The 23,748-nt window shown below is 41.4% G+C and overlaps 1 protein-coding gene across 3 annotated transcripts in view; it reads left to right on the top strand.

The window, feature by feature from the left end:
• Nucleotides 1-23,748, top strand: part of map2k6 (mitogen-activated protein kinase kinase 6) — a 133,297-nt gene that overhangs the window by 81,305 nt on the left and 28,244 nt on the right. For 2 of the 3 annotated variants that reach the window (XM_043714914.2, XM_088000680.1), the window contains one exon: nucleotides 20,698-20,743. In XM_043714914.2, the coding sequence (XP_043570849.1) occupies nucleotides 20,698-20,743 (46 nt within the window). Of the gene's footprint in view, nucleotides 1-1,842; nucleotides 1,983-20,697; nucleotides 20,744-23,748 lie in introns of all 3 variants that reach the window. The other variant, XM_088000681.1, reaches the window with a different exon arrangement.

Here is a 23,748-nt window from a genome sequence, read left to right as displayed (position 1 = left end):
GGGTGGAGTTGCTGTACTGTTACAGGTCAACACAATTTGGCCAAATCTGCTCTATCAGCAAACAATCGGTAAAATTTCAAAATAAATGAATTATTCCTAAAGAATCCTTGTTCCTGTTTTCTGCAATTTGTCACATCAGTGAAGATGTCTGAATAATTCTCACCCACTCAACTGACCACATTCCCAAGTTGGAATTACAAGATTCTGCTACTGTGCAAGATTGAGATAGCCCTTTGAATTATTTTCTTAAACAGACAATACTCGCATTTTGAGCAGGGTTTCTCTGATCCAAAAGTATAATTAAGAAAGTGACAAGTGTACATAAACAAAACCATGAAATGGTTCAGTATGTTTTTTTTCGAGTCCTTTTTTGGTGTATTGGGTCATCTTTATAAGGTTATTTCTTACTGATGATAAAACCATTTTAGATGTATTAATAACAATGCATTCCCACTCGAAGAAATCAAGGATCACTTTTTTTCTATGTAAAGAAAAGGACATGAACAATTGGACGGTGTAAACCATAATTATGTTGTTTCCTTCAAGGGTTTACTCTCGAGATAATACAATTGAATTCTGTTGAAACTGTAACTGAACAAGCAATTTTATTATGTGCACTTTTGGTGCAATTTCCTGATAATGCATTTATTTAGCTTGGAACTGATGATAAATAGTCGATTATTCAAAATTCTGATGTTTGAGTGCTTTATGCTGCAATTGTTAATTAACAGAATTGTATAAACCTGAGAAATCAAAAAATCAAGTACTGGAGAAACTCGACTCAGCTGTAGAAAGAGAAACAGAGTTAACGTTTAGAGTCAGATATGTTCTGATAAAGAGTCACCCCAGACTCAAAACATTAATTCCCTTTCTCTCTCCACAGATGCTGCTACACCTGCTGAGTCTCTCACATTTTCTACTTTTATTTCATGTGTCCAGCATCTGTAATGCGTTGTTTTTATGTAAACCCCCTGAGGTACTGTTCATTGAAGGGATTGTTCACAGTGCATGGACAGAGTGTAACTCCTGTCTTCTCTCAGTCTAAAGCTCAGAATCTTCTGATGGGGTGCACCGTGTCCTGGTAACGCCTACCTCCCTTGCTGGTCTTGGTTGTATATGGGCAACAGATACCATGGATTTCGATCTGCAAAGGGTCACTGAACTGGGCTTGGAAATGTTTGGGGATTGGCTTTGAGGAGTCGCCTTTTGAAAGAACATGAGCCAGTCATACTTTCTGTTGGGAATCTATTTGATTTAAAACCGATATCTGAAAGAGTTTTATGTTTGTGGACAGAAAGGTGTTTGAAACCCTTGCACGACAGAAATCAGCAGACCCAGCTCTTTGCCTTTCCTTACACCTACCTCCACTGACTAACTGAAAACATGGTCATGCACACTATGAAAATATCCATAAACACGCTACCTATTTCAGCAAGAAACTGGTTCAGATCTGTTGAGCAAGCAATCTACATTTTCAACCAGCTCTGTGTGACTCGGTAAGGTGTCATTTATCACCCACACTTACTTTGTCTCGGCAAGGCAATGGTGAGCTGCTTCCTTGAGCGTAATGATGGTGCCCCCACAATGTTGTTAAGTAGGGATCTTCAGGATTTTGTCCTGGCAAAATTAGTGGTGGAAATACCATGTAAGGAATGTTTTCATTACAGTACCGCTTTCCCTCTGTCTAGTACTTGAGATATTGTTAGTTTGTCGAGCACTTGAAATGTTGTTATTTCTGAGTAACTTTACCTGAAAATGCCCATAGCAGCATGAGGATTGGCGTTTGTGCTCACCAGTTTTCCTCATGGACATTAATGCTGCCCGTATGTGTGTTCTGTTTAGATTGAGATGGCGATCTTGAGATTCCCGTATGATTCATGGGGCACCCCTTTCCAGCAGCTCAAACAGGTGGTGGAAGAGCCTTCTCCCCAGCTTCCCACTGACAGATTCTCCAAAGAGTTTGTTGACTTCAGTGCCAAGTGGTAAGAACACTCGTGAGCTGGAAATGTCACCTCTGTTCTCAAATTCCTGGAGTTTTGAAATTCTTGGTGCTCCTACTCTATAGACATTAAAAAACGGAGTTGTTTTGGTCTTAGACCTAAGCAGTCAGTATATTGTTTGTTACAATTTTAGAACTGTTGGAACAGTTTGATTGCAGATACATTTGCAATGCCATCAAGATTCTAGTAAATGAGAATTAACTCACCATCAGAAGTAACCATTAAAGTTTTATCCTACCGCATGTTGTGGGTGGCCTTGACCATTTTTTGCCCTTTAGAAGATTGTGGTGAGCCAGCTTTTTGAACTGTTGCCATCCATGTGGTGTAGCGACATTCACCATATTGTTCGGAAGCAAGGGAGTTCCAGGATTTGATCCTGCAAACGTGAAGGAATAGCATGGAGTCATTAGAGATATACAGCAAGGAAAGAGAAAAACGGTCCAACCCATCCTTGCTCGACCACGTATCTTAACCCAATCTAGTCCCCATTTGCCAACACTTGGCCAATTCCCTCTTACCCCTTCCTATTCACATACCCATCCTGATGCCTTTAAACTGTGTAACGCAGTACCAAGCTGGGATAGTGTGTATTTGGAGGGAAAGTTGCAAGTGATGGTGTTCTGTTGCTTTTCTTGCCCTTGCCCTTCACTGTGGGAGAGGTTGTGGGTTTGGAAGGTATTTTCAAAGGAGCATTGGTGAGTTGTTGAGGCACACCTTGTAGATGATGCTGCTTCCAAAGTGCATTGATGATAAAGGAATGTTGTGGGTGATGGACGGGGAGTTCATCAACTGGGCTGCTTTGCTGTGTTGGTGTCGTTATTCTGGAGTGTTGTTGGAGCTGCTGTCATTCAAGCAAGTGGAGAGTATTCCATCCTAATTTATGCTTTACAGACCATCTTTGGGAAGTCAGGAACTAAGTTACTTGCTTCAGAATTCCAAGTCTCTGACCTGCTCAGTAGGTACAGTATTTTAATAGTTAGTCCTGTTCAGTTTTGGGTCAGTGCAGACCCAATGCAGACTTTGTATGCAGACAGTGGGAAATTCAGTGATGGTAATGTTGTTGGATTCTCTCCTGTTTTGAGATGGTCATTGTCTGGCGCTTGTGTGATGTGAATATTACATTGCCAATTATCAGTATAAGTCTGAATGTTGTTCATATCCTCCTGCATATAGACACAGGCTGCTTCAATATCTGAGGAGCTGTGAATGGCACTGAACATTGTCAAATCATCAGTGAACAACCCTGTTCTGACCTTATCATGGGAGGTAGACGTAGCTTCTGTGAAGTGGTCCAGTGTTTACAGATAAAAATAACACCTTGGATTTGTATTGTGTCCACCATGGTTGTGGGACGAAACATTAATCCTGGGGAACCATCCAAAATGACAGTGGATGTAAACAATCCTACGGCACTATTTGAAATGGCGTGATCCTGCTCTCCCCAGGATCCTAATCAAAGAAACCTTTCAGCTAACATCATGAAGATAAATCATTAGCAGTCACTGTTTTTCTGTCCAAATTTACGGCCGTGTTTCCTGCATTACAATACTTAATTGACTGTAAAACAGTCTGCGTCACCCCTGAGATTGTCTTTGCTTCCTATCTTTTGTCCCACCATGAAGCATTTTATTGTCTTTATTCTTTCATGAGACATAAGTGTCACTGGCTAGGCCAGCTTCTATTGCTCCCTAACTGGGCAAAGACCAGTTAGGAGTCACCCACAGTGTTGTGTGTCTTGATGTAGGCCAGACCAGGTAAGGATGTCAGACTTCCTTCCCTGAGGGACATTAGTGAACTAGATGGTTTTTCGCAACCAGTTACAATGACTACATGGTTGCCACTAAATCAGCTTTTATTTAATTCCAGATTTTTATTGAATTCTATTCCACCAGTTGCCAGGTTGGGATTCAAACTGTTGTCCCCAGGAAATTAACCTGAGGTTCTGGATTACTAGTCCAATGACACTCCACTATGCCATTGCGCCCCATTTGAACTGATTATAGCCAAATGTAGCCACTTACTTCCTGTTTGAGAATTGATGCAGGAAGAAATATTGACCGAAACAGGAGTAAGTAAATCTTTGCTCCTCCTTCAAATGACGTCAGAGAGGATTTAGCATTCACTTCAGTACTGCAGTTGGCAATGTCATCTCAGTTTAATGTCTGACTGGAAAAATGGTACCTCTAAAACCATACATGCTCAGCACAGGGTAAGATAGACTGACAAGCAGTTTGTATTGAATCTCTTTAAGCTTTTAAGAGAAATTACTTGACGACCAAGGGTTTGGCTGGTATTGGCAGAGCCGTTGGATGTTTTAAAGGAAAACTGAGTGAAGGTTTGATGTAGGCGCAAATATATTGCACTGGAGTTAGTCTTAGTTGGACTGAATGGCCTTATTCTGTGCTGACGTATTCTTGCTTCCCGTGGGAGAAGCCTGATATTATAAAATGTAACATGTTCCCTGCAGTTGTGGTTGGAGGTAGCTGTTTTCATGTCGGAGGGGTTATTGGAATTTTTCATTTTTACCAAAAGGGCAACAAATTTGGTAAGTTACCTCATAGTTCTCAGGAGGATTTTTTTTGTAGACCTCCCTTTTCACTTGCATATAAATATAGATATGAACGACACAGAGACATTCTGACGATTAATTGAATGATGTATTTTGTATATTTCAGGTATGGGTTATAATGCATTAATGAAATTCAAGCTGCCTATTTTGACAAGTTTATCTCTGGTATAAAGTTGAAAATAGCAACTTTTAGTGTGCCTTTTAAGCTAGCAACAGAAAGTATAATCCTTTCATTAATGATTGTCTGTATCTAATTCTGCTACCAAATCCTTCCTCAACACAAAGTTCAAAATACCATATCAGTAGCTGTCCTGGTTTGATTTAATGGCAGAAGTAACAGGAAGTTTGTCTCTGTTTTTAGACACTAGATTCCTGCATGAGCTTCTTTTTAAGAATTGATGCAATGCTTCCTGTGTAAACTTAGTCACTAGTTTTGGTTTCATATGTCATTTCTTTTTACCGAATTGTATTTTCGGAACAGCACGCAGTTCACAGGAAATACCAGGGAACTGTACTGAGACTGACCTGATCGGATTGTAGGAATACTCCATCTCAATTGGCCTTCCAATATAAACCTTCCAGTACCTTTAATAGCATCCAGCAAAATATTTCCTGTTGAGCCAATGAAAGCAGGATAAAGAGGGATGAATATGGCCCTTTGTGAATTCGAAATGGTCATGATAGTGAACGTTGCTCTGACAATGGGAGGAATTAATAAGGACATAAGAACTAGGAGCAGGAGTAGGCCATCTGGCCCTTCGAGCCTGCTCCGCCATTCAGTAAGATCATGGCTGATCTTTTCATGGACTCTGCTCCACTTACTGGGCTGTTCCCCATAACTCTTAACTCCTTTACTGTTCAAATGTATGTCTAATGTTGCTTTAAAAACATTCAATGAAGTAGCCTCAACTGCTTCACTGGGCAGGGAATTCTACAGATTCAGAACCCTTTAGGTGAAGATGTTCCTCCCCAACTCAGTCCTAAATCTGCTTCTCATCATTTTGAGGCAAAGCTCCCGCCTTCTAGTTTCACCCACCAGTGGAAACAACATCCCTGTTTCCATCCTATCTATTCCCCTTGTAATTTTATATGTTTTTGTAAGATCCTCCCTTTCCAATCTTCCAAATTCCAATGATTATAGTCCCAGTCTACTTAATTTCTCCTCAAACAACCCTCTCCACTCTGGAACCAACCTAGTGAAACTCCTCTGCACCCCCTGAAGTGCCAATACACCCTTTCTCGAGTAGATGTTTAAAATGGGAGAGAATGACTTGAGATGTAGGGCAAAATCTTACAGGGGTCTGAGTAACATTGAACTGTGGCGAATCTTGAGTCAGAATTGGGTGCAAAGCCCATCAGGACCATCCCACTCCATCCTTTATGCTTTTGACAAGTGGTGCAGTGAGTTTCTCACCAAGCAGTGGTGAGTTGCTCATTACTGGGCATTGTTGATGGTTAAATACCTTATTAATGCCACAACTCACCTCCATAGGTATTCTGCTTCTTATCAAAGCAAATTCAACAAACAGGCTAAATTTCGAGAAAGCTCATTATGGGAATCAGACATTCAGCAAGGCACCTCAAAGGAAGTTAGGTCATAAGATAAGAGTCCATGGCTTTGGCGGGACTATTTTGACCTGATATAGGATTGGCTAACAGGCAGGAAGCAGAAAAGGGGAGTAAGGTACCTTTTTCAGGTTGGTAACCTGTAACCAGTGGGATTCTACCGGGTTCAGTGCTGGAACTGCAACTGTTTACAAAATGTATTAATAACTTGGAGGAAGGAAGCAAATGTACTGTAGCCAAATTTGCAGATTTAATATAAAATTAAATGAAAGGCGAGGTGCAAGACGGACACATACAGTTTTGTGTCAAGATATGATAACTTAAGTAAGTGGACAAAAAGTTGGCAAATGGAGTACCATTTCCAGCCCAAGTAGGAAACGTGAAATTGTTCATTTTGTAAACAAAGAACAAATAAAATTTACAGTCCAGGAACAGGCCCTTCGGCCCTCCAAGCCTGAGCCAATCCAAATGTACTGTCTAAACCTGTCAGTCAATTCCTAAGCATCTGTATCCCTCTGCTCCCCACCTACTTGTGCATCTGTCCAGACGCATCTTAAATGAATCTACTGTGCCTGCCTCTACCACTTCTGCTGGCAACGCGTTCCAAACGCCCACCACCCTGTGTGAAGTACTTGCCGCGTATATCGCCCTTAAAGTTTCCACCTCTCACCTTGAAAGCATGACCTCTCGTTATTGAATCCTTCACCCTGGGAAAAAGCTTGTGTCTATCCACCCTGCCTATACCTTTCATGATTTTGTAGACCTCAATCAGGTCCCCCCTCATCCGGTCCTGGGGATTTGTCCACCTTAGTAACCTCTAGCATACCCAACACATCTTCCCTACTTATGTCAACATGATCCAGACTAATCAAACTTCTATCGCTAATCTCAAGATTCATCATGTTCCTCTCCTCAGTGAACACTGATGCAAAGTAATCATTCAGAATCTCACCCATTCTGTCAGGTTCGACACACAGTCCTCCTTCATTATCCTTTAGTGGACCAATCCTTTCTCTGGTTACCCACTTGCTTCTTATATAAGAATAAAATGCTTTGGGATTCTTTTTAATTCTAAGGAAATTAAGCTGTTTCATGACCCCTTCTAGCCCACTTGATTCTTTGCTTAAGACTTGTCCTACTCTTCTGATGTTCCTCCAGGACCCGTTCTGTTCTTAGCTGCCTAGACCTTATGTATGCTTCCCTTTTCCTCTTGGAGAGTGAAAGAACAGAATATTACTTAAATGGAGAAAAGCTCCAGAAAACTACAGCACAAAGGGACTTGAGGGTGTTTGTTCTCAAAACACAGAAAATACAGAGATGCAGCACGTAATCATGAAGGCTAATGGAATGTTGGCCTTTATTTCAAAGGGTTTGGAGTATAATAGTAAGGAAGTCTCCTGCATCTGTACAAGGTGCTGGTCAGACCACGTCTGGAATATTGTGAGCAGTTTCAGTCCCCTTATTTATGAAAGATAATTCATTGGAGGCAATTCAGAAAAGGTTTACTTGGATGATCCCTGGTCTGTTCATGATCAAAGATTAAACAGCTTGTGACTCTACTCCCTCAAGTTTAAAAGAATGAAAAGTGATCTCAGTGAAGCACACAGGGCTTGACAGGATAATGCTGAGAGGATGTTTCCTTCATGAGGAGTCCAGGAGTAGAGGGTATCGTCTCATAATAAACAGGCGGCGATTTAAGATTGAGCTGAGGAGGAATTCCTTCTCTGAGTATTGGGTGTCTTTGGAACTCCTTGCCACAGAGAGCTGTTGGGGCAGAGTCCTTGTGTATGTTTAAGGCTGAGATACATTCTCAATCAGGAAGGGATGTCGAGGGAAAAGGCAGGAAAGTGGATGTGAGGAACATTGGATCAGCCATGATTCTGTTGAATGATGCTGCAAATGTGAGGGGCCAAATGGCCACCTCCTATTCCTGGTGGCTTCAGCTCACTACTTGCACCAAGAGATCTCCTTGTTGGACCCCGGGCGCCAACAGGTCAGGACACGCTCCATTTGGGTGGAGTTGGTGACAGTGAGTGAGGGTAGATTTTGCAGGCATCAATAGGAGTGGTAGAGTGAGAGTATTTTTGGGAGGTCAGTACAGCAGCAGAGATAAGTGACTATGAGAATTGCAGAGATGATGGTGGCATTTAGCTTGCTGCTGCAGGGAAGGACATTGACCTCCTTGATGCCTCATGAGACAGCAGTCCAGATGGCTGAAATAAAACAAAGATGCTGGAAATCTGAAAGAAAAACCAGAAATTACTAGAGAAATGCAGCAGGTCTGGCAGCATCTATGAAAGGAAAACAGGGTTCGTGTTTCACAAATGCTCCAGATTCTCCAAAAATTTCTGTTTTTGTTGGAGTTGGCTGAGACTGCTTTATCCTGACAGAAACCTTGGGTCAGGCTGGCATAGCCTGGTATCAGTGCCTCCACTGAGGAAAAAGAGAAAGTTTCCTCCCCTTCATCCCTTCAAGGAGGGCGAATGCTCTCGAAGTAGGGTGCTAATTTCCCCCTGTCTGCCATGTCTGGGGCAAAAGTATGCAGGGTAATTCCATACTGACTCTTTAAAGCTGGCAACTGTGCCAAGGGCATCCAGTTAATTTGGGATATCCTGGTCGTGTTGTTCTGGGGATGGGGCTTGGTGAGATGAGTGGTTAATCAGTCAAGTTGATAAGATACAGCGAGGAATGTTGTTGGTCTTGTGATGTAAATCCTTTCAAAAAAACTTGACGCAATTCTCACTTAACCAAAAAAAAATAAGATTCAGTCCATTGTTTTTAACTGATGTAGCAGTGGAACCTCAGTTTGGCGTCAGTGTTGAAAAGAATGAACTGCTTTTTCGCAGAAATAGATTCTGAGAAACTGCTCCCTAATTTCTGATGAGGAACTAAAGAGATGTTCAGACAAGCAGCCACGATAATGAAAGCTCACCATAAAAGCAGCTCTGATGTGGGGCTAAATTTGGTCTGTCACTGCACTCGTGTCAACAGACTCCCTACATACATCTTAAAGAATTCTTACGACTTTGAAATCATACTGGAATTGTCGTGTGTGTGCACTTACTGTGTTTCTTTGATACTATACCCTGCACTATTTCCCCAGAGATAGTAATTCATACAATAGGTTAATGCCGGTCTAGGAATAGCAGAAAGGATCTCGAACTGAAGGCATCTTGTGTTATTGAGTCATAGAGATGTACAGCACGAAAACAGACCTGAGGTCTAACTCGTCCATGCCGATCAGATATTCTAAACTAATCTAGCCCCATTTGCCAGTATTTGGCCCATGTCCCTCTAAACCCTTCCAATTCTTGTACCCATCCAGATGCCTTTTAAATGTTATTGTACCAGCCTCTGCCATTTTCTCTGGCAGTTCATCCCTTACACGCAGCACCCTCTGTGTGGAAATGTTGTCCCTCAGGTCCCTTTTAAATCTTTTCCCTCTCACCTTAAACCTATGCCTTCTAGATTTGGATTCCACTACACTGTAGGGGGGGAGAACACCCTGGCTATTCATCCTATCCATGCCTCTCATGATCTTGTAGAGGTTTAAAAAACTCACCTTTCAACCTCCGATGCTCCAGGGAAAGAAGCCCCAGCCTATTTCGGATTTCTAGCATTTGCAGTGTTCACGTGCTGCATTTAATTATGAACGACTGACCCACCTCACCTTTGTGTGTTAAATATCAAAGCTAAGAAGGCTGAAAATCAATTTGTAATTGCTAACTTCGAGAGAAAAGACATTATAAAATGTAACCAAAATCCCATCATACTCAATGAAATGAACCTTTCTTGATGATTGTAGCAAACTCAAAGTTTGGTGTTTATTTATTTACTCAGTCTTCCCCATCCCAATATATAAGCTCTTCCTTTTGCTGTCACTTAGAGACACAATAGCCTTTCATGCTCCCACTTTCTATAGATCACAGATAATGCCAGGTTGCAGAGACTTGGAAACTGAAGTAATGTAAACAGAAAATGCTGGTAATGTTTAACTGGCTAGGTTCCATCTGTGAAGAGAAGTTTAGTTAACATTTCAGAATATGACCTTTCACCAGGATTGGTGTCATAGACTTCCGTGGTGAAGTGTTTCCAGGTTTCTGTAAATATGTTTTGGTTACGTTTTATAATGTCTTTTCTCTCTAAGTTAGCAATAACAAATTGATTTTCAGCCTTCTTAGCTTTGATATTTAACACACAAAGGTGAGGTGGGTCAGTCGATCATAATTAAATGCAGCACGTGAACACTGCAAATGCTAGAAATCGGAAATAGGCTGGGGCTTCTTTCCCTGGAGCATCGGAGGTTAAAAGGTGATTTTTTTTTTAAACCTCTACAAGATCATGAGAGGCATGGATAGGATGAATAGTCCGGGTGTTTCTCCCCCCCCCCCCTACAGTGTGCTTACACTCAACCAGAAGGTGTTCTGATGCAGTGGGGATACCAGTGTCCAGCTTGCAGTTTGCATACAATGTTCTGAAAGGAAGTCAGGTGCATCAGAATATTAGACCCATATCATGGCTGAACATAACAGATGAGAATGGAAAGCCTGGGTTTTGTCAGTATTATGCCCCTCATAATTCTGACATGAATTGAGTGACAGAAAATTTCCTGCTCCATGTTTGAAGCTGTTGAGAATATTAAAACCTGAATGGACAATTTTCTGCACCATTTTCTGAAAGTTTCCGCTTTGGCGTTTTAACAGTGCATGGAATTTTGCTGACGCTTTATTGACTGACTTAAACGATTAAATAAAAGTGTGACCTCTAATGACATTGCTTGCATGCTATTCATCAACTCCTGACTAACCTACTAGGAAATTCATTCAAATCCTTGGAAGTAGAAGAGCTAATTACTTGTATTGAGCAACAAAATAAAACCTCGTGATTTGCTAGATAGCAGACTGCCAACAAGAGATGGTGCCTAGCAACACTCGATAGTAATTCAAAATTGCATTTTTGAGCTCAGCTGACTGCAGTGATATGTTTCTGAGATTTATGTCCCTCCATAAATAAGAGGAAGCAAAATATGTTTTTTTTTAAAGTGCTATCACACTTTCAAACCGCAGTGCTCAAAGTCCCCTACACATAATAGCGAAGGTCATGTGTATGGTTTAATCACATGGAGCAACATGTACGCAAAATGAACAAATCTTCATCAACTATTCCAAAATAGGCTTTGATATTTTTTAAAAATGTCATTAGGTTATAAAAAACAAATTCTTTCAGCGCTTCAAGCTGCTCATTTAATCTAACAAGTTTTTTTAAAAATCAAGATATTGTGAACCTCGATGATTCCCAGTGGACCAAATTCAAAGTAAATAATCCTTTCGTCTTTGACTGGAAAAATAGTTTCTGAAAATAAATTCCTCTTGCAGCACATTTTCCACAGCAATCTCAAATGACGAGTGGGTCTGAGTCAGAGAAGCATTTCACTGGTGGGTGTTCTGAAGACCATTTGAGGGTGAAAGTCTTGACAGACAGCCTGTGTTATAGGTGGGCTCTGAAACATTATAAATCCATACGGCATTTAAATCTTTACAGAGATGGGCTATGACCAATGAATGTACCAGATTGGTAATCCATCATGGCTTGTCTGTTTAACTCAGTAAATTGGAGCCAGCAGAATGCCTAAAGATTTATATAAAAATAAAATATTGCGGAGGCTGGAAATCTGAAATACAAATAGAAAGTGCTGGAGAAACCCAGCAATTCGGCAGCATCTGTGTAGGGAGTGGCAAAGTTAATGTTTTGAATTCAATATAGAGGAACCTCGATTACTGAATATCAATTATCCTAATGCAATACTGCCTGCCCATCCTGAATGGATAATCGAGGTTCCTCTATACTATGTACTCTTCAGAATTGAAAGGAGAGAGAAAATTGTGCTTTTTACGCAATGGATAGAGAGGAAGAGGAGAGGTTGGAACCGATGGCGAGCAGCAAAAGACAAAGGAAATGCTAATGATGGTGGAGGAGTGATAGAGATGTAAAATAAGTGTAAATGATAGGAGTGAAAGGAGAAAATGGCCCACTCTGCTGAGAGAAAAACCAAGATGACACAAACAAGACATGGCCAAGGAGGGAATTGGGGGTTTAGTGTTGGTTGACATTGCTTACGGCAGGCCTGGACTGAGAATGATGATTACTGGATACTGCTATTGTGGCAAGTCCTGATTGCCAGGGCGCTAGCATGGTTGTGTCATGTGTATTAGAAACATGAGTTGTCGATTGGTCATAATATCAACCAGCCCCTAACATTGGTAGCAAAATGCTGCACCTGCTGAAACACAGACAGAAATGACCAGCAAAACCTGGCAGCATCTACAGAGCAAGAAATGAAAGCCATGGTGAGAAATTTGGGAAATTGGGTGAGATCTCCAGTGAAGACCTTCTCATCATTGAAAGTTTAAAAAGTCCCAATTTCCGTTAGTGAGCAGAACTAAGCCTATTTGCATAGATTATTGCTCATCATTATTAAATCTCCCCTCATTAATATGCAGATTTCCATTTTTCCATCGCCGCTTAGAAACTAGGTGCTGTGAATTCCCAACACGAACGTCAGTGTGGTTACCTGGCAATTGCTGCTGGCTCCTCTGGCCTTCCATCTTAGAGCTGTAGAAGTCTAAAGCACAAAGAAGGGTTATTTGGACCATCACGTTTGTCCTGGTCAAAGACAAGCACCTAATTACTCTAATCCCACTTTCCAGCCCATACCCTTGAATATCTTGGCATCTCAAGTGCTACTTCAATATTATGAGGGTTTCTGCCTTTACCATCTTTTCAGGAAGTGCGTTCCAAATTTCCATCACCTGGCTGAAAATAAAGTCTCTGATCCCCTCTAAACCTCCTACCCCTTCCCTTATATCAATGCCCCTGCTCGTTCATCTATCCATCAAGGGGTAAAGCTCCTTCTTGTCCACCATGATTATGCTTATACTTTATACATTTCAGTCATGTCACCCCTCCGTTCCCTCTGCTCCAAGGAAAACAGTCCCAGTCTGTCCAATCTCTCTTCATAAGTAAAACTCTGCAGCCCAGGTAACATCTCAGTGAATTTCCTCTGCACCCTCTCCAGCACCATCTTGGATTCCAGACGCCAGTGTCTCAGGGCATGCTCCCTGAGACATATTCCATCCATGGACCTTGACATCCAGCCTCATTGCATCATCTCCACATTTCCCATCCACCTAGAATGTACATCTGCAATTCAATGCTGCACTTTGGAGTACACTGGCACCTTGCACTGCAGTGCTTCTTGTGGCTTCCAGTGCTAGTCCTGGGGAAAGCAAATGGCCTTTCTCTGAACCAGCCCATCCTCCAGATCCATGTCTATAAAGCAGGGAGCTGACTTCCCCTTCCCTGCCACGTCTGGGGCAAACTTCGCAGGGCAGTAATAGCCAGCGCTTGTCTGGGTGCACGGCGCCTTTTAAGTAGGATGCCAGTGTCAGGAATCCTGGGATGTGCCTGCATTGCCACCTACAACAAATGGGAGAAATGAGTTCGCGTTCGGTGAGTGGGTCGGTGTAGGGGCTGGTACATAGTCAATGAGGTGAGTTTGGGACGATGATGCGGGCGATCTCTCTCAGCCTTGCACATTTAAAAAAAAAACCATTAAACGTGGCAAAGCAGATGCTTGGCTGATTTCTAGAAAGGTGACACTTGACTGATTTCCTCATTCTTGATGAAGGGCTTATGCCCGAAACGTTGATTCTCCTGCTCCTCTGATGCTGCCTGACCTGCTGTGCTTTTCCAGCACCACACACTCGACTCTGATCTCCAGAATCTGCCAATCTCACTTTCCCCTAATTTCTAGAAAGATCCAGGCCAGTGTTCCATGATCGATAACCTCTTGGCTATACTGTGAAGGGTCAAAAGTGTAATTGTTTTGAGCAAGTGAAAGGGAAGATGGAGGGAGTGAATGAGAATGGAAGCTCCATGATTGTGTGGAGGGACTAAATGTCAACAGGTTACCAGCCTCAAGGCCAAGGGGATTGGTAATGAGATAACAAAACAAAAGGTGAGTGTAGAGGGGGTGTGAATGGTGGGATGTTGAATGGCTGCCAAAAGAAAGCAAAGTACAGGAAATGAAAGGGAAAGTAAGCCAGCAAAGGAAAGCCAAACTGAATGGAGGCAGAGTTAATGATCTAAAACGGTTGGACTTGTTGTTGAATCCAGATGCTGAAAATGAACTGTTACTCCTTGAGGTTGTGCAGAGCTCAATGGAATGGAAATGGAGTATTCACTGAGAAGGGGGAAGTAGTATACAAAGGTAGGACAAGGATGATTGTTCATAGATGGTCATCAAGATATTGTCCTACCTATCCAGTGTCCTCGGCAGATCTTCTCCTCCCTTCACCTTAGCAAGGAACAATAATGAAGTTCTCACTTACAACACATTTAGCAAGCAGCCTGTCAGCTGAACTCAGGCAGAGATTCAAAGGTAGTTATGGTCACTCTCACCCTTATGGTTGACATCAGTGGATTATTGCATGCAGGAAAATACAACATCAGCAATGCCTCATAGTTTACTCGGGAAGCCACAGGAGCTCTGTATAAAAGGAAAGGAGACTTTATTCATGTCCTCACTAACCAGAACAGCACAGGAGGAAACAGTATGGGAATTTTTAGGCTGGCAGGATTTCCAATGGTGTCAGATCCACTTTACTGTGTGTATGTCATTCTTTGAGCCCTACATGTGACCAGGATTTCCATTAATACAAAAGGCTTTCATTCCCTTAACGTGCACTTGGAGTTTGACCATGACTAGGAGAAACTCTTGTTGAATGCCTGCTATCCTGCGAATTCAGGACACATTCCTCCTGCGGCAGTCAGCTATACCCATCTGTTGGCACCTTCCAAAGGACCAGGAGGGTGGCTTCTGGATGTTGGGTGCCCATAGTACCCCAGACTGATAACTCATGTCTGCTACCTGACCACTTGAGGACAGTGTGCATATAATGAGAGCTGTATGGAAGCTAGGACTGCACTGGAGCCAGTCATTGGATTTGGGACGTAATGGGTCCGTTATATGGATTTTTTGGGAGACAACCACCAGCACTCATCAGAGAGTGTGTCTGATCTCATTTAATATCTATTCTGAAGGTGCTGTGCCAAATCCTCTACAAGTTAACTGTGAGTTGAAGAGCAGTTGGCTGGACTGTTATGACAGGCCCCTTTCTGGGCTGGTCTCTGCAGTCACAATGACCTTGGCTGACAACATGCCTGACCTCTGTCTGATCTTGCACTGCAGGCCTGAATACATGTGCATCTGCTGTCTGATGGAAGGTAGGTCATTGGCTACCAAGTGCAGCATTCCCTGGTGGTTCCTCAGGGCTGTTGTGGAGATTTGCACCATTTCTGTGCTGGGAAGGATAGGATCTGTGATGTTGGAACCAGTCTCTTGTATGCTGTTTGACTGGCCACAGGCTGGATGGCAGGCCTGTCCATGCATCTTTGTGTATGAACCTCAGCATTCCTCTGTCAGTCACAGTCATCCCATAGAAATCCTGGAAATTGGCTTCAGCAAATATTCCCTTTTAGAGCTTAGGATGATTAACGTTTTAAAGAAATCTTGCATTCTGACTTTTTTCTCTTTTTGAATATGTTTTCACTGTTTAGAAAGTCCATAGGAAACGTTTTGCTTTCTGTTCACTTGCTGTTACTTACAGAGCAGTAGTAATTCCAAACCTTCGGCTGTTCATCATACCTCCAGTGGTGAAGCGCATCCTGTGCTTACCAAAATGTTTCAGCCATCTTCAGTGGTCTTGCTTTCACTACGAATGCTGTCAGAGGAACTTTCTTTGAGGAAGTGAACAAAAAGAGAACCCAGTGTCTTAAAACTTCCATGACTGTAAATTGAACAGATACATAATGGACTCTGACCCAAATCTGATTGTGGTCACTGCTAGGACTCAATTCAGAGGCTCAATGTCAGGTCCAAACATGGACGTCAATGTACGTTGGATTTATAGCCCCTTTATCACTTATCAATAACGAGCAGGACTGTCTTTTTCACTTCATGAAAGATTTTCAAAAAAAGTTAGCCCAATTATGTCAGTCAAGGATATTGAGAGTTGGGCAGGAAATAAGATGGTGTTTAGATGCAGATTGGCCAAGATCTAACTGAATTCCAGCTAGGCCGGAGGGGCTGAATGGCCTGCTGTTTCTGTGCTCCTAAATGGATCATGTCAAGGCTCAAGGGAAGCAGGCCAGCCTAATTCCTGGGATGACTGGACATTTCCATGAGGAGAGATTGAGGTTACTGAGCCTGTCTTGTCTACAGTTTTAAAAAAATAAGAGGTGATCCCCTGAAATTTAGAACATTCTTAAAAGTTTCAACAGTGTAGATGCAGAAAGGATGTCTTCCCCAGGCTTTATGGAGCAAGTGGGGGCCTGCACCTAGGGTATACAGTCACAGAATAAGGTCCAGGCCATTCAGACTGCGATGAGGGATTTCTTCACTCAGACGGTGGTGAATCTTTGGAATTCTCTAACCCAGAGGGCTAAGGAAGCCCAGTTATGCTGCCCATAATCCTTCATGCTGCTTTGCAGACCTCTACTGTCTGCAAGCGACATCCGGAACTGAATGTCAGTATGTACATCTGAGCAGCTGCATAGCCAGGCAGCTTAGAGGGAATTGGGAATGAAGCGAGGAATCAAAGGATATAAATTTCTATTGAGAGATTTTTAGATTATGATGACACCAAAGGGTATTAGGTTAACACAGGGAAATGGCATTGATTTGGATGACCAGCCATAATTTGGAATAGCAGAACAGACTCAAGGCATTAAATAGCTTACTTGTGCCTCTGTTTCTATGCTATATTCAATCCCTGATCCATGATGGAGTTGCTGTCTTCATTGCCTTTAGTATCAGAGACTCCTGGATTAAAGATAGGTTCCAGCTCTGTCAGTATGGAGTGATTGCTGTGAGCTCAGTTTATTGAAATTACCTGTTCCGGGATGTTGTAACATACCTCTGGAGCAAGTGGGACTTGAACCTGGGTCTCCTGGCTCAGAGACGGAGATGCTACAAATGCACCATAACAAACCCATAAGTGGTTGCTGAGATTGCTAGTTGGAAATTGCGATTATCTGAGACGTCCTCTTGATTTAGTTGGCTGCTGTTGGACAGCAATGATTGAGAATGGCTTTCAGGTATTCCAACACAGTGACGCTCTTACCTTACATCATTTAGAAGTTTTGAGGGTTTTATTTTACATTCGAATTGGGGGAGAAAAGAAAGCACAATTTCAAAGGCAGTTCAGAGAATCAGTACAAAATAACTTCGTAAATCCTTTTATATCTTCTCTGGAAGGAATAACCTTTGACAAACACACAAATGACATAATGTAGGCTGCCCTTAAGAGGATTGAATTGTAACTATCTGAATGCGTCTCATCTACGTAATCAATCAGTGATTTGTATGCTTTCCGACGCACAAGTTATAGTTTGTTCCATTATAGATATCCACTTTGAGTTCAGGGGGAGTGCATTTCAGGAGGTGTAGAGAGAGGGAAGTTGCACTCGCTGTAGTTTAGATACAATGACCCACTTACTACAGAGCTGTGAGCCTTAAGATTTCTCCAGTAAACTCAAAGCGACTCTTGGCATTGAATGAATCTTATATCATGTCTTTGAAATATGTGCCCAAGTAGATTGTTTCGTGAGGAGATGCAATTCATTGCAGCATTTGGCTTTCTCTGCGGCTATCTAGTGGTTATTTGTGTTGTTGTAAGGCCTGAGTCACAGCCAGGGTCTGTGGGCCACTGAACCAGTTATTGACCTTCTGATGCTGTTGCTATTGGAATCAATTTTTGTTGCTTGGCACATCACAATTCTCTGGTGAATGAAGGTCTGCTTCAAAGCTACTCAACCACTGCAGAGCCAACACATTACTCACAGGTATCCTGGGATTTACTGTGCTCTGTTGCAATCTCAATTAATGTGATAAAATGTAGGACAATGCACGAAGCAATGTGCCATGTGGCTGATGAGGTGAGAAACTGTTGTTCAGCATTGGAATGCATTGGTTTCATCAAATATAATAATTTGTAATTTCAAACCTACCACTTTGCTCTGTTTAATGAGAATCTTCTGTAGTTTTATCAGGCAGAAGTCAGACAAAAGTCAATGAAGCATGACATAGGGCAGGGTGTGAATCAATCCCATCAGTTTCTGCCTGGCAGATTAAGCTAAATTAATATCCTAACCAAAGTTAATTACTTGTGAACTTCTGTCGTTCACTCTGGTCCAGTTGGCAGTATTACTGCAAAACAGCATAACTGCTGAGTGCACACATAACTGACAGAGTAAAAAATATCACTAAGTTTTCTCTTGTTGGAATACAGTTTAGCTATTTCACAGAACTTTTATTGTGTCCTATTCCCCTTCCTTCCAGGCTATTCACATTATAAATATATAGTTTCCTTATGGATTTGCAACATTTCTCTTGACTGCAAATGCATCATTTTTCAATATTTCTCCCTTTTAAGTGTTTTCTTCATTGTTTACACGATTATAAGCAATATTTTACCTTCCCATTATTCCTGTATTGACCAGATTGTACTTGCTGAAGGAGTGATTGGTGCAAAAGAAATAGGGAGATTTTGTTTGCATTCTTAGTGACTTGTGCTAGTTGAACACTTCATAACCATCGTCCTCAGAGGTAGAAAGGAAACCTCCATCCAAATAACCATTGTCTCAGACTAATCTTTTGTTTAAGTTCTTCAAATGAGATATTTTATTTGCATTATTCCATGGTGCTGGTTGTTATCGTTATTTGTACAGTTCTGTCTGGCTGTCATTCTCCAGAAATTCACCAAGGATCCTAAGACAGCACCTTTCAAACCCATGACTATTTCCATCCAGAAGGACAAGGACAGCAGGTACACGGAAACACCATCTGTAAATTCCCCTCCAAACCACACACTATCCTGACTTGCTGTTCCTTCTATTGCTGTTCGTTCACTATCAGTGGGTCCAAATCGTGGAATTCCCTCCCTAAGGGCATTGTGGATCTACCTACAGCAGCAATTCACTACCACCTTCCCAAGGGCAGTGAGGGATAGCCAGTGACACCTACATTCCATGAATGAATAAAACAAAGTTCTCCCTGAAACTGTCTACGTACAGTGCAAAGAGTATAACGCCCATGTCTCTTCTCTTTAATCTTTCTTTGTCTATTCCACCGTTCTGTAGTTTAGATTGAATATCTTTACGAGTTTAACTTGCCATATTTGAGCCCATACACAGCGGAAATGTAATTTACAGTGCCATTGTCATTCTGCCTTGTACTTTGTAAACACAAAATTACTGAATTCAGTTTAAAACTCACAGCCTCGTTATGAGGTACTGTAGAGAATACCAAGTCTTGGGACTGGATACCCAAGTCTGGGAAGGACAATTGACAGTGTAGTTCACCTCCAACGTCAACAGTGTCATCTGAGTTCTACACTGAATCTCATCTTCTCTGTTGACATTACGCTGGAAAGGGTAGTAAATGGTGTGGAAGACAAGAACAAAGGATATAACCAGATTGCTGAGAGGGCTGATGTGGGGTAAGTGAACTTCAAACAGAAAAGGGTGGGATGACAGATATTTTGTTAGGAGTTGTGAGGAGAGCCAATGGAAGATAAATGGTACAATTCTAAGAAGGATGAACATACAGAGAATTGTTGGGCTGGTATTGATCAAATCTTTGGCAGGACTGGTTAACAAGGTTTTCAATAAAACATTTTGGAATTTATAAATAAAGTCATAGAGTGCAGAAGTCATGTGGTTTTGCTAAACATAAGTAAAACACCATTTTGGCTCCAAGTGTAGTACAGCATTGTGTCTGATTCTGGGCACTACAATTTAGGAAAGAATGAAGGCTTTGGGAAAAAGGTACGGGGTAACTTATTAGAATTGTTCCAGGGATAAGGAATCACAGGTATCCAAATAAACTAGAGAACCCGCAATTCTTTTCCTTGGAACAAGGAAGACTAAGGGGAGAAATGCATGGGCACTTAAAGTCCTGGTAAATTTAAATGGAGCAAATTAAGAGAAGCCCTTTCTGATGGCGACAGTGTTCTTATTTGAGATGATTGACAAAGGACCCAGGGCAACCACATTGAGTGGTTAGGATTCAGAGTGCATTGCCTAATAGGCTGTGATGGAAGCACTTTTAACTGCAGCTTTCAAAAGGAAATAGAATAAATACTTCAGAGAGAAGATCAGAGGTTTTTGGGAAAAGGGCAGGTGAGTCACACTAACTGGATTGCCTTTGAAAGAGCCAGCACAGACTGTGCTGTAATATTCCCATGACTCTGTGGTCACTGCTCCTGCCAAGTATTGACCCAAAGCTGTGATGAAGAGCAGAAATCAGCAGCATCTTTACCTAAAATGAACATCTGCTCTGAAAGTTCTCACTGAAGCATGCAGCCTGAGTGCCACCCATTGTATTTGTTCATGATTTGATACCCTGTAAACCTGGAAGAATCCAATCACATGAACAGCAAATAATGAACATGATATATGTATGATATTTGACTAAGATGACTTTTTGTATATCTGTTGCAGCTTAAAGAAAAATTCCAAAGACAGACCAACCTATGCAGAACTTATGGTAAGGACGAATTTATCAATCATAAATTGCATTTCCCAGCTAGAGACTGGTTGTGATGTGGGAATTGTTTTGAATTTAGTGAGCAAATTGGGTTGATGATAGTAAGACGGTCTGAAATCCTTTATCACATTGAACTGGCTGATCTGTTGGGAATAAATGTTCGAACTGTCCTTAAAGGTGCTCATGGATGCTACCGCAATGTTTGTTGATAATAGTTAATCTTGATGTATAGTTGGGAAGGGAGTGGTCAGGCCCCACCATCTATCTCAAGACCTATTGGACCTGGAATCAAAGATCCTCTGTCCTGATGAGTTGTCTGGGATCTTAGCAGCACACCTGTTTGATGGGAATCAGGCCTGAGACCTAATATTTGGTGTTCCTTGAGCCAATTTGCACCTGAATATTGAGCATTATGGGCGAACATTTAGGCTTCTACGTTCATCCAGTCAGAATAAGTATTCCTGTTTATAAAACGTCACTGTCTTTTGTCTGAAGGAACTGGTGTACGGATCAAAGTAGTTGAAGGCATTTTGGAACTGGATTCCAGAGTGTTCAGTGTAACTTTAATTGTAAGATCAAAGTCAATTACAATTTATGACTGAGATTTTAAGAGCCAATCTAAAGGTGCTGACTAGCTACATAACCACTCCTGTTATAAGTGTGTTTTCACAAGTTTTATTGAATTGATTTAAGTTTATCACAAAAGAATGATGAGAATAAGACAGTAGTTCATTTGGTTCACATTGAAACACCAGCCTGTGACTGCTAGCTGACTGGACATGTCTCAAGCTCTGTTGTTCTTCTGACTTTTCTTTCTGTGCATTTAACCACCAAAGGTGACTAGCCAGTACCCCTGAGCATGATCAGAGGCTTTCTGAACTCTGATCTCCCAACACATGTAGAGCACATGGTCAGTCCTGCATTGCTGAGGCATTGTACATCCATTTTATATCTGGTTTCTTAAGATTCATGGTCATCCTCCCGAGATCACTTCTTGCTATGTACAGAATGGTTCTCTGATGTCATTTATGTAAAAACAAAATCCTTTTCTTTCTATTTTTTTCCTTGTTAGTTGAGAATCCTAAAGCTGGCAATGAAATGCCTGCACTTCCTGATGCTGCCCGGACCTAGTTAACTAAAAATAACAAGAGTACAAGCTGTTCCGACATAAAATTTTATGTTGAGTCTGTATAAGTATCAATGCGTAGAGACTACCAGCGTGTTAAAACTGAAGTCACACAAATACACATGTAAGACCACATGATGCATTCAAGCAATGTTCAACTAATAATTGAAAAATGAACTCCGACCTACCCTACTCCAGAAATGAGAATATTCTATGCTAAACTGAGTTCAGGAGTTCATTTTATCTACATAAAAGGTCAAATAACTATGTGACTATAACACTAATTACAGAAGCTAATTCCAAAGTTTTGTGCATACATTTTTGATATAGAGGCCTGCTACTAGTTCTTTTTAAAAACAATCATTTGACAAAGCTAACTGGATATTTTGGAGCATAGAACTATGCCTTCAAACTAAAAAAAACTGTTTCACTTCAAAGGTCATTACAGTTTATAGCAATTGTAAAATGAGTTTTCTCCAGCACTCTATCTATTAGCTTGAGTCCTAAATGAAAGCCATGGTGTGGGGATACTGGTGTTTGACTGGGGTGGGCAAAGTCAGAAATCACATAATACTAGTTTATAGTCTAACAGGCTTATTTGAAGTTACAAGTTTTCGGAGCACTGCTCCTTCATGTGGCATTCATGAAGGAGCAGCGCTCCGAAAGCTTGTTATTTCAATAAGCCTGTTGGACTATAACCTGGTGTGCGACTCCTGATACAAATGGAAGCCTCCAGCTTTGTTTTTTTTTGACCTGAAGTGATGTGTCACTCCACATGATACATAGTCTTGTATTCACAGACAAAAGACCATGTCGCCAGTGTCTTTCATTGACCATATTAACACTTTGCTTTTAACTAAATGTTTAATTAAATTGAACTAATAATTGAAAAATTAATTCAGTTCTACACTATTCCAGAAATGAAGAATATTCTATGCTAAACTGACTTCAGGAGTCCATTTTACTTGCATTGAGACAGCTATGGGGTGAGGAATCATGTGCCCTGGTGTTTCACCTATTTTCAAGCCTGTTATTCCACCCACCAGCCTCTAAAACCACCCCCTCTTCACATCCTTCAACGCACAGAATTGAGACCCATTGGCATTTTGTGTCAAACTGTTTTATAAGTGTTGAGCAAAACATTTTGGATTTTGTTCTCTGTGCCATTATTTATAAAGCCCATCAAAACCGCAGGTTTCAATACAAAACAGTTTACAACTACTGCTTTGTCTGACAAATGTATGCACCTTGGTTGTTCATTGTAGACAAACAACTATGCAAGTTTTGAATGTGTCCCAGTGCAGTATCTGGACAGCAATATCCAGATTGTGATGGTGATCAAGCCCAACATGTGGAGATTGAGCCCAACATGGAGCAGATCAAATCCTTGTGGGGAGTGTGAGCCCAGCATGGCTAAGCACTTAAGGACTGCAATGTTAAACTTTTAGTTATATTTCTGCAATTTTTTACTTTGTGCCTAAGATTTTGTATCTGGGTACCTTTGTATCTAAGATGGCATTGGGAGTGGCAACATCGTATACTTTGCACTATACTCCTGCGTCCCTGTACTCGAGTACACATGACATTAAAATCAAAATCAAAAGTCTTTGCTTTGTCAACACTAAAATTACACTTTGCATTTATTGACAAATATTTTCAGATTTTAAATTGAAAGTAAACAATCTTACAAACGCCCAGTATGGAACATGCAGTCGGATGACAAAGTACTGTAGATGGATTGATTTATGAGGATAGAGGAGTAGGGTGTGTATGTACATCGGCTGTGAACAACCTCTGTGGGTGGGTGTTGTTTGTTTGTCTCTAAGCTCTCTTGGTCTCTCTCTCTCTCTCTTTCTGTCTGCTTGTGTTTTTCCCTGTC

This window comes from Chiloscyllium plagiosum, unplaced genomic scaffold (genome assembly GCF_037043375.1).
Source record: "Chiloscyllium plagiosum isolate Xiang-an unplaced genomic scaffold, Cpla_swu_hap1 HiC_scaffold_25, whole genome shotgun sequence".
NCBI classification, from domain to species: Eukaryota; Metazoa; Chordata; class Chondrichthyes; order Orectolobiformes; family Hemiscylliidae; genus Chiloscyllium; species Chiloscyllium plagiosum.
Note: the sequence above shows the minus strand (reverse complement) of the source record. Positions and strands in the feature narration are given on the sequence as shown.